Raw genomic sequence first — 12966 nt, 5'->3', positions numbered from 1 at the left:
TTGAGGGCCCTGAGTTTGAACTCACGATCGATCGCTTGGTAAGCGAACGCGTAACCAAGTGGCTACGAAGACCCCCCAAGGGCCAAGAAATGATCTAGATTAAAAATGTACAAGGCGAAGAACTTCCAACATCGGGACAAACGCCAGTAGAGTGTTGCCAAAACGTGCGCTCGCAAATGAAATACATGTGCTGCATTGATGAGCGGATGTTAAACTCTCAAACCTCTCTAATGCTTCCAAAAGCATTCTGTCGTATTAATTTGCTTCTTGTTTGTTATTACTCAGTATAAATGTTCGAATATGACAAGAAAGCAGAGTACCACGAAGTTGGCAGTCGAAGTGTTGAGCAAAATCATTAGACAATTAAAGATGGCATTTAGATTTTTTTTAATTAGAAAGTTTCTTATACCGTCGATGGGGTTGAGATTAGGTCAAAAACAGAGAAGGTTACTATTGGTAATTCGTCCTTATAATATGAAATTATTTCCAGACACAATTCTCGTACATGATTCTTCAAGCATTTGGAAATAACATGTTTCTCCGTTGCATGGGATACATGTTGGATACAGAGAATATTACAAAATAAAGACAGCTCAAATCGGACCATTCCTTCCTTGGGTTTAGGGCACACCAACACATTTGGCCTTCCATTTTTGTTTATATAAATAGAAGATATAGCCTTCCTTCAGAGTTTTTTATTTATATATATCTTGACAAATATTGCAAATGTTACTGAAAACTATGAGCCGTTTAATAGGAGACATATTTTCACTACTTCCAATGCATAATACTCAACTGTAGTACAAATAGTTGTTATTTAATAATTCATCAAAGTTTGATGTGTGGATAGCCATTAAATAACACCCCAGAAAAATCTCAGACATTAAATATATACTTCGAAGGATGATTTATCATTAAAGCCAAATTAATGGCAACTAACATTTATGTGGGTTTTATTTCAATTTAATCACCCATGTCTTTAAACGATACCCTGTTCATTGAGAGGATGATTTTGAAATTGTGTATCTTGAGCACGTTAGAAAGTCATCTAATGTCGTAACGAAATAATAATGATTGCTCATATGAAAATATGATGAAAGCATGTTCTGAACTAACAATAAAGTAAGGAATTCATTTTTAAAGTAAGGACTTTACTTCAGAAAACGAAACAGTGCGTGGTAAGATACCCTTTATGAAATAGGTTTTTTTTTTTCAAATTAATATTATATGGAAACATAATAGTTTACTATGATTGAATCTCCAATGGCTAAACGACTAAACACTTCATTTGAATCAAAAATGAAACGAATATATGTAGAATTGGGTAAAACCAAACTCTTAACAAGCTTATTCCACACAAAAAAAAAGACTCTTGACAACCGATCAGCAATTCATTTCAATAGAAAGAAGCTTAAAAAAAGAAATAAATTTGACCAGAAAAAAAAAGTTTGGTAAGGTACAGTTGGATGCACCTCGCTGATTAGAGTAATTCCAAATGAAATCGTCCAAAAACTGCAGATTTCAAAAACATGTATTTTTGATTCGAATGAAACTTTTGTATTCCGTTTGGGTTGGAGGAAATATGAGTTTTCCACAGCAATTGGGAAATGTTTGACTCAAGTGTAACTTTTGAATAGGGCGTATCGATTTCAGTAATCTTTGAAAATTTATATCTCAAAAACTATCAGTCGCACCGAAATAGTGTCTTAGAAAGAGTTATAGAGTATTACTGTTTAAATGTGAAAAAATATACACTGAGAAAAAAAAATTAGTACCCTTTTTTACTTACGAAAACAAAACATTAATTTGCGATATCTAAAATATATATTTCTAATACATTTTTTCAGTTTTTCATGTGAAATAGAAGTCATGCAAAAAATTACAAAAATGAGTACAAGATGGTTAAATTATTTTTGACGAACTTTGTGGAACATCGATTTTTTACGAATTTTCGAAACATAGAATATTTGTACAGGGTGGCACATAAATCACGCAACCGATTTGCACAAAGAAAAATTCGTATAAAAAAATGTCTCGCGATACAAAATCTTTATTGTCGAATAAAAAATGATACAAAGTCGACAACTAAACCGCTTAGGAACCAACACGATCGATAGTTGTAGCGCGATCGTTATTTGTTTTTCCTTCAGAGAGCGTTGCGTGACTTATGCGCCACCCTGTATGTTAACAAACAATTTTAGCCACAAATTATGCATCCTGGTGTAATTTAAAACAAAAAAGCCCATTATCAATCTCCTTCTAAATGCAGCTATTCTCGAGATATTTAAAAAAAATATTACAGCGTGGACTCGATTATATACAGTTTTTGATTTCTTTTTACTGTATATAATCGAATCCTGTATATAATCGAGTACACAAAAAAAATTATTCGTTTTTTTTTGCATGTATTTTTCGTTTTTTTTTTAATATAAAAGAAGAATTTGATTTTTGATTCATCCCCATAAAGTCAGGAAACACCTTTCTCACATGAAAAAAAATAAATTTATCCAGATTATCTCAGGAGGTGATAGACGATCATATTTGATGAAAAAAATCGTTCTACGCATATGTTCAAAATTCAACAATGACAGAGTTATAGAACTTTTTTTTGTTTCGGACTCTGTTGCCTCAAACTGGCTCTACATTACAAAGTACGCTACGGAAGACGATTCTGTTGCTTTCATCTGAAAGATGAGAAAATTTAGTCAAGGATATAGTAGTGGAACATTTAAATTAGTGGAGTTTAATAACATTTTAGAAATGAAAAACTTAAAAGTTTATAATTTTATAATGTGTTATTATTAATTTCATCCTAATGATTTATATTAAACTAGATTGTTTATATCAATTAAATTGAAGCTCTCTATCCGCTCTACAATTTGTTCTTTGACACCCAACTTCTATCTTTCTTAATTCGACTGCAATATCGATATAAACAATTTCTGGTGAAAATTCAAGCAAAATCTCAAAAAATCACGATTGTTACCCCACTGTACATGTAATAGCCACTTAAATTACACCTTAACGTTGAAAGGTTACATTTCTTCTTGAGATGAGTCATCTTTGAAATATAAAAAAATCTATTTTTTCCAAACTGTATATAATCGAATCACATATAATCGAGTCTTTTAATAGTAAATAGGCCCTTTTATATGTTTGTCGTGTTATAACGTCATGTTCATGAAATTTTATGAATTTGCTTACAATTTCCAACAACTTTTCATGTCTTTTTTTTTTTTTTGGTTAAAATATACGACATGTGCGTTAATATAAAACGAAGCGATATAAAAAAATCTGTTTTTTTATTTTAATACAAACTTTTAACATGTTATTCGTGTTGCACAATCAAAACACGAACAGTTTTCAAAGTAGGATTGGAATCCTAACAACACAAATAAACCTCGTTGTTTCACCCGAACGTTATGGGTACAAAATAATTAACTTGTTAACGTTATGCCTAGATCATACCTGAAGTCAGGTATCTTTAAGGTGGGTATTTGTAACTGCAAAAATGTTGACAACATTTCCAGAGTAAAAAACATCTTGAAAGTCAACCCTTAGCGACTTTTTTTTCAAATCTCCTCTATTTGCAAGCACAATTGTGTTCCAAAGATATAATATTTCTCCAGCGGTATTGTTAAATAGTTAAGCTCACAGTGATGAACTTCCTAGTAATATCCGTTTTCGAGATTAGGGGGAGTATTCCTAAACTCACTCCCGAAGCTGTGAACGTCGTTAAATACCTAAAATATGTTAGTGGTCGATTTAGAACCACTAGATAATTGAGATACGTCCTTTTCAGAAGATTTTCAAATTTCATCAGAAACAACTATCCATCCACAGACAACAAAATAACACACAGAAAAGGGTCTCTCTTGGAAGCGGAATTGTTTTTAATAGATGTACTTCATCTCTTCATCAGTTATTTATAATATACTAGCTGACCCGGCAAACTTCGTTCCGCCCAAAATTTATTTTTCGTTATCACATTCACGTTTTTTTACCAAGCGCACGTTCATAGGTCCAATCGCAGAACTGTTCATTGATTGATTTTCTAATCAACCCTTTAAAATTACCTTTTACTATAAAATTCCTAGTGCTTCTACCAAAACTCGTCATTATAATATCAGATTATTTTCAGACAGAATTCTCGTTCAAGATTTTTCAACCACTTGCAAATTGATGGGTCCTCTATGAATGAGTCCACAGGATTTGGAGTGTTCAACGAATTTTTTAGCACCTCCCACAGTCTTCAGAATCCTTGCTCAGTGTATATTGCTGAATTGGCAGCAATACACTGGGCGCTGGACAGCGTCGCCTCACGACCTGTTGAACACTATTACATTGTAACGGATAGTCTTAGCTCTGTCGAAGCTATCCGTTCAGTGAGGCCGGAAAAGCACTCGCGGTACTTCCTTGAGAGAATACGAGAAATTTTGAGTGCTTTAACCAGACGCTGTTATGTCATTACCTTTGTCTGGGTCCCCTCACATTGCTCAATTCCGGGTAATGAGAGGGCTGACTCATTGGCAAAGGTAGGTGCAATTGAAGGCGATATTTATCAGCGTCAAATCGCCTTCAATGAATTTTATTCTTTAGTCCGTAAAAATACCATCGTTAACTGGCAACGTAAGTGGAACGAAGATGAATTGGGTCGGTGGCTTCACTCGATTATCCCTAAGGTTAGCCTCAAACCATGGTTCAAAAGTCTGGACTTGAGTCGGGACTTTATTCGCACCTTCTCTCGACTCATGTCCAATCACTGTTCGTTAGACGCGCTACTCTTTCGTTTTAATCTTGCCGGTGGCAATATATGTACTTGTGGCCAAGGTTACCACGACATCGAACACGTTGTTTGGTCGTGCGAGGTGTATCTTGTTGCCAGATCGAATTTAGAAAACTCTCTTCGGGCCAGGGGAAGACAGCCCAATGTGCCGGTGAGAGATGTGTTGGCTCGGTTAGACCTTGATTACATGTCCCAAATATACGTCTTCTTAAAAGTTATCGATCTTCGTGTGTGATTGTCCTTATATCCTTATATTTTCCTTTTCCTTTTCCTTCGCGAGAAATTAAATCCCTTCTTACTAACAATAGAATAAGGTGAAATGTAAATACATATTAGATATAAGATAGGCTTAAGAATTGAGTATGATGAATGTGAGTGCGAATGTGAGTGTGAACATTGTCAACATATCCTTATATCCCTTCCTTTTCCTGAAAAAAATGTCACCCTTCTAAACTCGAGCAAACCGCGAGTAATCGGTTCTCTACTTCATTAACACTAGAATTAATGAAAAATGATTATATATACTTGTAACAATACAGATAGGAGTTTGGCTCCTTTAAACTTATGTAACTGAGCCTGTAAAAATAAACGATTTAATAAAAAAAAAACCACTTGCAAATAACATGTTTACCCGTTACATGGAATAAATTTTTGATACAGAAAATATGATAAAATAAAGACAGCCCTAAATCGGACAATTTCTTTCTCAAGCTTTGCTCTTATCAACACAATCGGTGATCCATTTTTATTTACATACTAGCTAACCCGGCAAACTTCGTCCCGCCCATTTACTTGATTAATTCTCGAGTAATGCAGAAATTTGTGTTTTATTTGTATGGCAGCCACCCCTAAGAGAGGGGGGAGGGGTATCTAACCACCATAGAAACATTCATTGCACCCTAAAGTTTCTATATGCCTAATTTGGTTTAATTTGCTTGATTAATTCTCGGGTAATGCAAAAATTTGTGTTTCATTTGTATGGCAGCCCCCTCTAAGAGAGGGGGAAGGAGTATCTTTACACCATAGAAACATTTATTGCATCCTAAAACCTCCACATGCCAAATTTGGTTTCATTTGCTTGGTTAATTCTCGAGTAATGCAGAAATTTGTGTTTCATTTTTATGGCAGCCCCCCCTTTGAGTGGGGGAAGGACTGTCTAACCATCATAGAAACATTTATTGCACCCTAAAACTTTCACATGCCAACTTTGGTTTCGTTTGCTTGGTTAATTTCCGAGTAATGCGGAAATTTGTGTTTCATTTGTATGGCAGCCCCCCCTTAGAGAGGGGGGAGGGGTCTCAAAATATCACGAAAACCTTCCCCGGCCCCAAAAACCCCTACATACCAATTTTCATGTCGATCGGTTCAGTAGTTTCCGAGTCTATAAGAATCAGACAGACAGACAGACATCACTCCATTTATATATATATAGATAGATATAGAAGAAGATATAGAAGTGCGTTTTATCACATAAAAAATAATCAATTGTCATGTTTGGTTGAAATATGTGTATTATTTTTACGGGACCCCCTCTCCATTTAAGAGAAGGGAGAGGTGCCATACCATCATAGAAGCATTTCTCATATTCAAAAACCTTCACATGCCAAATATGGCTCCATTTGATTGATTAGTTTTCGAGTTATGCAGAAATTTGTGTTTCATTTTTATGGCGAAAAATTTCAATTGTCATGGTTGGAATATTTTTGGTTGAAATATGTGTAATATTTTTATGGGACCCCCTCTTCATACCAGAGGAGGGAGGGGTGTCATACCATCATAGAAACATTCCCCCTCCCCTCAGAAAGGTGGAAGGAGTGTTGAACCACTTTAGAAATGTTTCTTGTCCCCTAAAACCTTTACATGCCAAATTTGGTTTCATTTGCTTGATTAATTCTCGAGTTATGCAGGAATTTGTATTTCATTTGTATGGCAGACCACAACCCCCCCCCCCCCGCTTCCTTGAGAAGGGGTGGAGAGTCTAACCATCATAGAAACATTTATTGCACCCTAAAACCTCAATATGTCTAATTTGGTTTCATTTGCTTGATCAATTCTCGAGTAATGCAGAAATTTGTGTTTCATTTGTATGGCAGCACCCCCTTAGAGGGGGGGGTTTGGAGTATCTGAACACCATAGAATCATTTATTGCACCCTAAAACTTCCACATGCCAAATTTCGTTTCATTTGCTTGATTAATTCCCGAGTAATGTAGAAATTTGTGTTTCATTTGTAAGGCAGCCCCCCCTTAGAGAGGGGGGAGGGGTCTCAAACTATAACGAAATCCTTCCCCGGCCCCAAAAACTCCTACATACCGATTTTCATGTTGATTGGTTCAGAAGTTTCCGAGTGCATAAGAATCAGACAGACGGACAGAAATTCATTTTTGTATATGTAGATAAACATGTATTTGTAAAACTTCGTAAACCAATCCACATGTAGACAGTTAAAAGTGTCAAAATGTGAATAAAATGAAAATATAAGTAATGCTGTGTTAATCGTTTTATTCTGAAATGTTCATCTAACCGTCGTAATATGAAATATGTAAAAGAGAGCTGTGCAAAGTTTATCACAAATTTCGAAAAAAAAACTATTGTTGTTTCAGAACAAACGCAAATTACTTATAAAAAGGTCTTATCTACATTATTCAAATGCGTAAAACTTAAGTTTCAAATGTCAAATTACAAATCTGGTTTCAAATCTTAGCCATACTAAAAATAAAACAATACGAGTTTAACATTTTCCGGTATTGTGTCGAACCAATTTCTTCTTTCTCAAAATAATAAACGGGTGAAATTACAAAAAAAGGAAGGTTATATTTCTGAAGTCGCGCGCTTCGTCCATCATGAGAGGATGTTTACCTAGAAAATCTATGTAAAACAATCTTTGTTAGTTATCCAATGCATTGAATTTTGGAAATCCACGTTACGGTATGACACAAGGAATTTTGCACGGTAATACGATAACAACAAAATTGACAATTGTACAATTTAGAAGCTCACATCTCAGTTCAATTCAAATAACGGCCTAAGCGCCTCAAAACTTACATTCATTCTTAGAGGAAAATTAACAGCACACAAACATCCAGTGTATTTTGTAATAAGAACAAAACATGAGACTACTTCATCTCGACCGAAAACACAATTATAAATTTGTCGAATGGAAAAAAAGTTTTCAATGAAAAAAATTTGTTCATTGTTCATCTGAATTATAATCAAATACTCATGTCTGATTGTGAGCTGTAAATCTGCATGTACTGTGCTGTTTTTACTAAGAATCTGATCCTTTGAAATCCAATAATGCAACATAAGTGCTCAAAAATCAAGAAATAAGTTTTTTTTTTCAAATATATTGGATAAGAATCCAGAAACAAATTCGCTTACCGTCGGCCTTCCCCCGTGGCATCACCACCTTGAACGCGCTTGTCAGTGCAGCGGAACTGTTTCCACCGCCATTACTACTGCTGCCACCGTTTCCACTACCGTTCAACTGCTGCTGTTGCTGTTGCTGATGCACTGCTAACAATGATCCCATCGCATCCGAATGACCACTTCCGGCATCATTAATTAAACCGACGGCGTGATTATTGTTGTTATTATTCAGAATATTTATACTATTATTGTTGGTGTTCAAATTTACGTTCACATTGTTCAGCTTGATGTTAACCATGGTGACACTAAAATCCAGCGGAAGCTGCGATTGCTGCTGCTGTTGTTGCTGCTGCTGTTGTTGCTGCTGCTGGTGCTGCGGAACTTCACTCACTTCCATCATGGTTGCTTGTATTCTAGCTTTCGCTGCGAGAGTCCTTGGACAAAGGTTCAACTAACCTCCACAATCCACAAATCCCTCTTTTGTGTGTGTTTCTTCTATCATACGTACATTCAATCCGCACATCAAACATCAACATCAACGATTCATTCCGAAAAGGGCGAGGTAATTATCGCACACCTGTGAACCCGCTAAGCGCTAAAATCACATTAAATCACAAAGTCACTCCCGGTTGTACAAATCTCGTCCCTCCTATCAAAAGGGGGCAAACAAACAAACGCACGTTGGAGAGAAAATCGCGAACCGACGCCACAAAGCGCTACTGTGGAACTGCTGATGGATCATGGAAAGTCAAGACCCCACTGTCATCACATGCTCTGTGTGTACGCCTCTATCAAAGTTTGTAGTGATACTGGTCGGTCGCACGCTTCCATTTCCAATTCAGTCCAACCAAAACTGCTGCACACACTCTCTCTCTCTCTCCCCATATGGCACTTGATAAATTCAATCATTGCGCGGCGATGGGCTCGAGAATGAGTAATGTTGTTGCTCTTCACATCCTCACACCCATCGGCGGGAGGCAGCTGCTTTCCTGCTCACACCCACAGCAGTTCCGAGCACGAGTGCATCCCTGCGATACATCCCTTCCGCAGCAACAAAACATCCCTTTTTCGCGTTCCTGAAACTCCGTCGCACTGGCTTCTCTCACTCACACAGTTTGAGAAACCTCCATTATCTACCCTGCAGGAACCACTTCCAGTAAGCTACAGTCAGGCGGCGAAAGCAACATCACCCAAAGACAACCAATTTATGTATACGCGTACCGTGTTTCGAAGCCGTCAGACACCGGATGAAATCTTCCACACACTCTCTCTCTCTCCCAGAGCATATAGCACAATTCGCTTCAGAACTTCACGGCGTTATCGCGTGTCGGGTACCAGTGCTTGTTAACTGTCCAAACATCGAGAGCCACTGCCACTGCTACTGATAAGGCCAACAATAAGGTGAGGCGCAACAGATTTGCGACAAACCACGCCTCCCGCCGGTGACAGATTCAGTTTCCCCATTTTCTTTCCGCGGTTCTGTCTCTCAGTGAGATGGGCGGAGCTGAGCACTGGAGCGGAGATAGGCAGAGAGCGAAGTGCAGCATTGGATGCGTATTCATGAATGAAAATCGTAACGTGGTTTGCTCTCGAGTACAGGTTTTTCCTGGGCTCTCGCTGGTCAAATGTGAGAGAGAGCAAACGGGACTGAATGTAGACGTGTTGGAATAGCATCGCTTCCGGGGGCAAAGGATTATCTGCTTCGATGAAATCCATACATTTTTTCCACGGAAATGGTACGGTGTCCGGTGGTTTGCATGTATGTGTGGGAGAGGATTACTCTAAAGTTCAGTGTCAGCGGATAGGCTGCATGGCTGATATGGTTTACTGCAGCAGCATGCGTTCGATCATATGGTTGGATCTGTTCAGCGCGTTTTTGAGGGTGATATTTCGCGCGCGATGCTGTAGACAACCGTACACACAAAACTGAAGTTCTTGTTTTATTTTATTGTTTGCTTTGGGAGCTATGTATTACCCAGTGATACATTTGCTACTGCCTGTTCGTATATACAGGGTCTTTCAAGTTAAACGCAACAAATTTTAATAACTTCTACAAAAGTGAACCGATTTTTAATTTTAAAAATCGAAAATAAAGCTTATTTTAGTACATTTTCGATGTGACCACCCTTTTTTTCGATAAGGTGTTTTAGGCGGTGAACATAATTATTCATGCACAACTCTAACATTACAACTTCGATGCTGTTGAAAATCCGAGTTATTTCTTCTTTAAGTTCCTCCAAAATTGGTGGCTTATTAACACTTTAACCCTCCTGTACTCGCGTGCAAAATCATAACACGTATACTCGCGCACGGTGTCACAGACCGAAAATTGAACTTCTCTGTAATGTTGCCATTGTGTATTTTTCAGACTCTATTGGCATTTCTTTAAACAAGAGGGTATGATTGTATGAAAAAACTCCAAAACATATGTTTTCTTCGTCTTTATTATGTTTTAATATTCATCTAATTCAGCCTCCTCAAAATAGAGTAATTTTTGATACTCCAACACAAATAACGAAATTCTAATTTTTCACTGTTATTAATTGAAAGTAAGCTATTGAATATAATTCATGGAAGTATAAAGACCTATAAAATAACATAAAAACGTATTAATCGATTGTGGTTTCATTGGAGTAGAAATCAGAACATAGCATAACTGCATGATCGAAATAAACTTATTTTTTACATTTACACATGCAGTTGTTGCGGGTTTTTCGGGTCTTTTATCGAAGAGAAGAATGTATTACGACTTTCTAGATAATTACTCGATGATAAAGGTTCTGGGATATAAAGTTTGCAAATTCCTAATATTGTTTGTCTCTGTTTTCTTGGTAAACTAAGAATTAATACCTTTTTTTAGATGGGGCATAAAAAGATGACGTAAAAGGATTTCTAGGAACTTCCTTTTCTTTTTCTTGTTTTCTTGTCGATATTGTCCATTACAAAAAAATATCCCCGAAACTGTAATTGTTAAAAATTACCAGAAGCTACCGATTAGTTTATAGTTTACTGTTCACAATTCTTCCATAAGTGAAATTCTTTCACAAGCGTGTATATGTATGACCATTATATTTAGCGAATAACTATACGAAAGTCAAACATTTATATTGTTCTTTTGAACGTATGAATCTAACGGCGAATATATCGACGAATAGTTAATATATGGATCCGTTCAATCCAGTTACAAAAGGGACTGAAATCAAATAAGATTAGTCCAGTAATGATCTTATGCATTATATTTAATAAATATTCCACGCCACTAACATTAATTTATACATTTAATTCAACAATATTCTAGAATATAAAAAAGGCAATTGAGCTTGAGCTTGAGCTTGGGTAGACTGTACAAATCGTAGTTGCTCTCCGTGATTGACCTAAACCAACCAAATTGCACAAAGAACACACAGAATGACGCTTGGGACTAGCAAATCATTCTCGTTGTGCAATTTTCGGTGATTCGAACTTTAAATGGTCAATAACGACGCCGGCCACGTCCTTACAGTCACCAGAGGAAGGGAAGGAATGTTAGTATGATATTCGCCGCCCGAAGGCCAGAAGGGTCGCCTCTATAGCGTGGTTCCCTAGCGTTTATCAAGGAAGGGATAGTTGTTAGTGGGAATGGTAAAGAAAAATCAGGATTCACTGCGGTAAGTGATGTGATTATGTATACGCAACCTATCTACCACTCGATGATGAAATTCCGAAAATCATATATATATCACAACACGCGGTAGAGATTATCTTCAGGTAACCTGAGTAGAACAACTTCATAGTTCATTGGACCGGCTAAATATTCTAATATTTTCGCCGTTGCTTTTTTTTTTTAAATCGAATCACGGAGTTATATTTGGGAAAGCTGAGGAGGCAACCATTGGTCTTCAACTCGTACACTTTATAGAACTCCAATCGCAAAGGCGATGAGTTCTATATCGATGACTCCAACGCGATAGCGGAGAGTTAACTTTGGGAAACCTAAAAAGGTAACCGTGAACATTCCTGTAGAACTGGTACGACCGTAAATATATGTATCACAATTTATTGCACTTATTCTTCATCAAACTCTACTCGCGAGGACGGAGCAGCGATATCGGGAGTTATCTTTAAGAAATCTAATAAGGTAACCGAGATCGTTTCTGTCAAACTCCTTTTGCATGATAAAAAGAATAAAGAAATAAGTAAGTTAAAGTATCAAAGGAATGACCCTTACGATTCGCGATCTACGATTTATAACTCACGTTTAACGATTTACGACTTGGGAAAAACAATCAAATTCATTATGTATAAATTCCCGCGAAACTCCCGATAAGGACCCATCCGCAACGATCGACTCTCTTCCTCAACGTTCTCTTACGTTGATAACTCAGCAGTAAAAGCACAGTCTGATGTGGTCGACGATCAAGAGTATAGAACAGAACTTCGTTTGTTAAACTATGTGCAAAATAGGGCAAAATCTGTCTGCAAGGCCGGGGTTATTGGAAGAGAGAGTCAATGAAGAGAGCCGATCAAAGCAGATAGGTCCTCCTCAAATGCTACACGATAATTGATTCATATGATTGCCGGTTCTAAATTTTAGATATTTAATGTTATGATTGATACTTATCTTGCTTCGTGTGACACCCTGTGTTTCTCTTTCTCATATTTCCTCTCCGGAAGATTCGCGTTTCTTTCGCTGGTATTCTATTTACTTTGTTCTAGCATATTGTATCATGCACTCAATATATTCGTATGCATGGGAAAGAAGATGATAGCAGAGAAGAGAAGTGGAACTTAAAAGGAAAAAGTGGTAATGATTTGTGGTAAGAAAAAGTAAAA

General features: G+C 36.9%; 1 protein-coding gene across 2 annotated transcripts in view; it reads right to left on the bottom strand.

Moving 5' to 3' along the window:
- The window catches only part of LOC129778499 (protein sister of odd and bowel), a 168889-nt gene extending 159447 nt beyond the window's left edge, over positions 1–9442 (bottom strand). The window contains exon 1 of one of the 2 annotated variants that reach the window (XM_055785425.1): positions 8167–9442. In XM_055785425.1, the coding sequence (XP_055641400.1) occupies positions 8167–8554 (388 nt within the window). In that variant the 5' untranslated portion in view covers positions 8555–9442. The remainder of the gene's footprint in view (positions 1–8166) is intronic. The other variant, XM_055785424.1, reaches the window with a different exon arrangement.
- Between the last annotated feature and the right edge of the window lie 3524 nt (positions 9443–12966).

Source organism: Toxorhynchites rutilus, chromosome 3, assembly GCF_029784135.1.
Source record: "Toxorhynchites rutilus septentrionalis strain SRP chromosome 3, ASM2978413v1, whole genome shotgun sequence".
NCBI lineage: Eukaryota > Metazoa > Arthropoda > Insecta > Diptera > Culicidae > Toxorhynchites > Toxorhynchites rutilus.
Note: the sequence above shows the minus strand (reverse complement) of the source record. Positions and strands in the feature narration are given on the sequence as shown.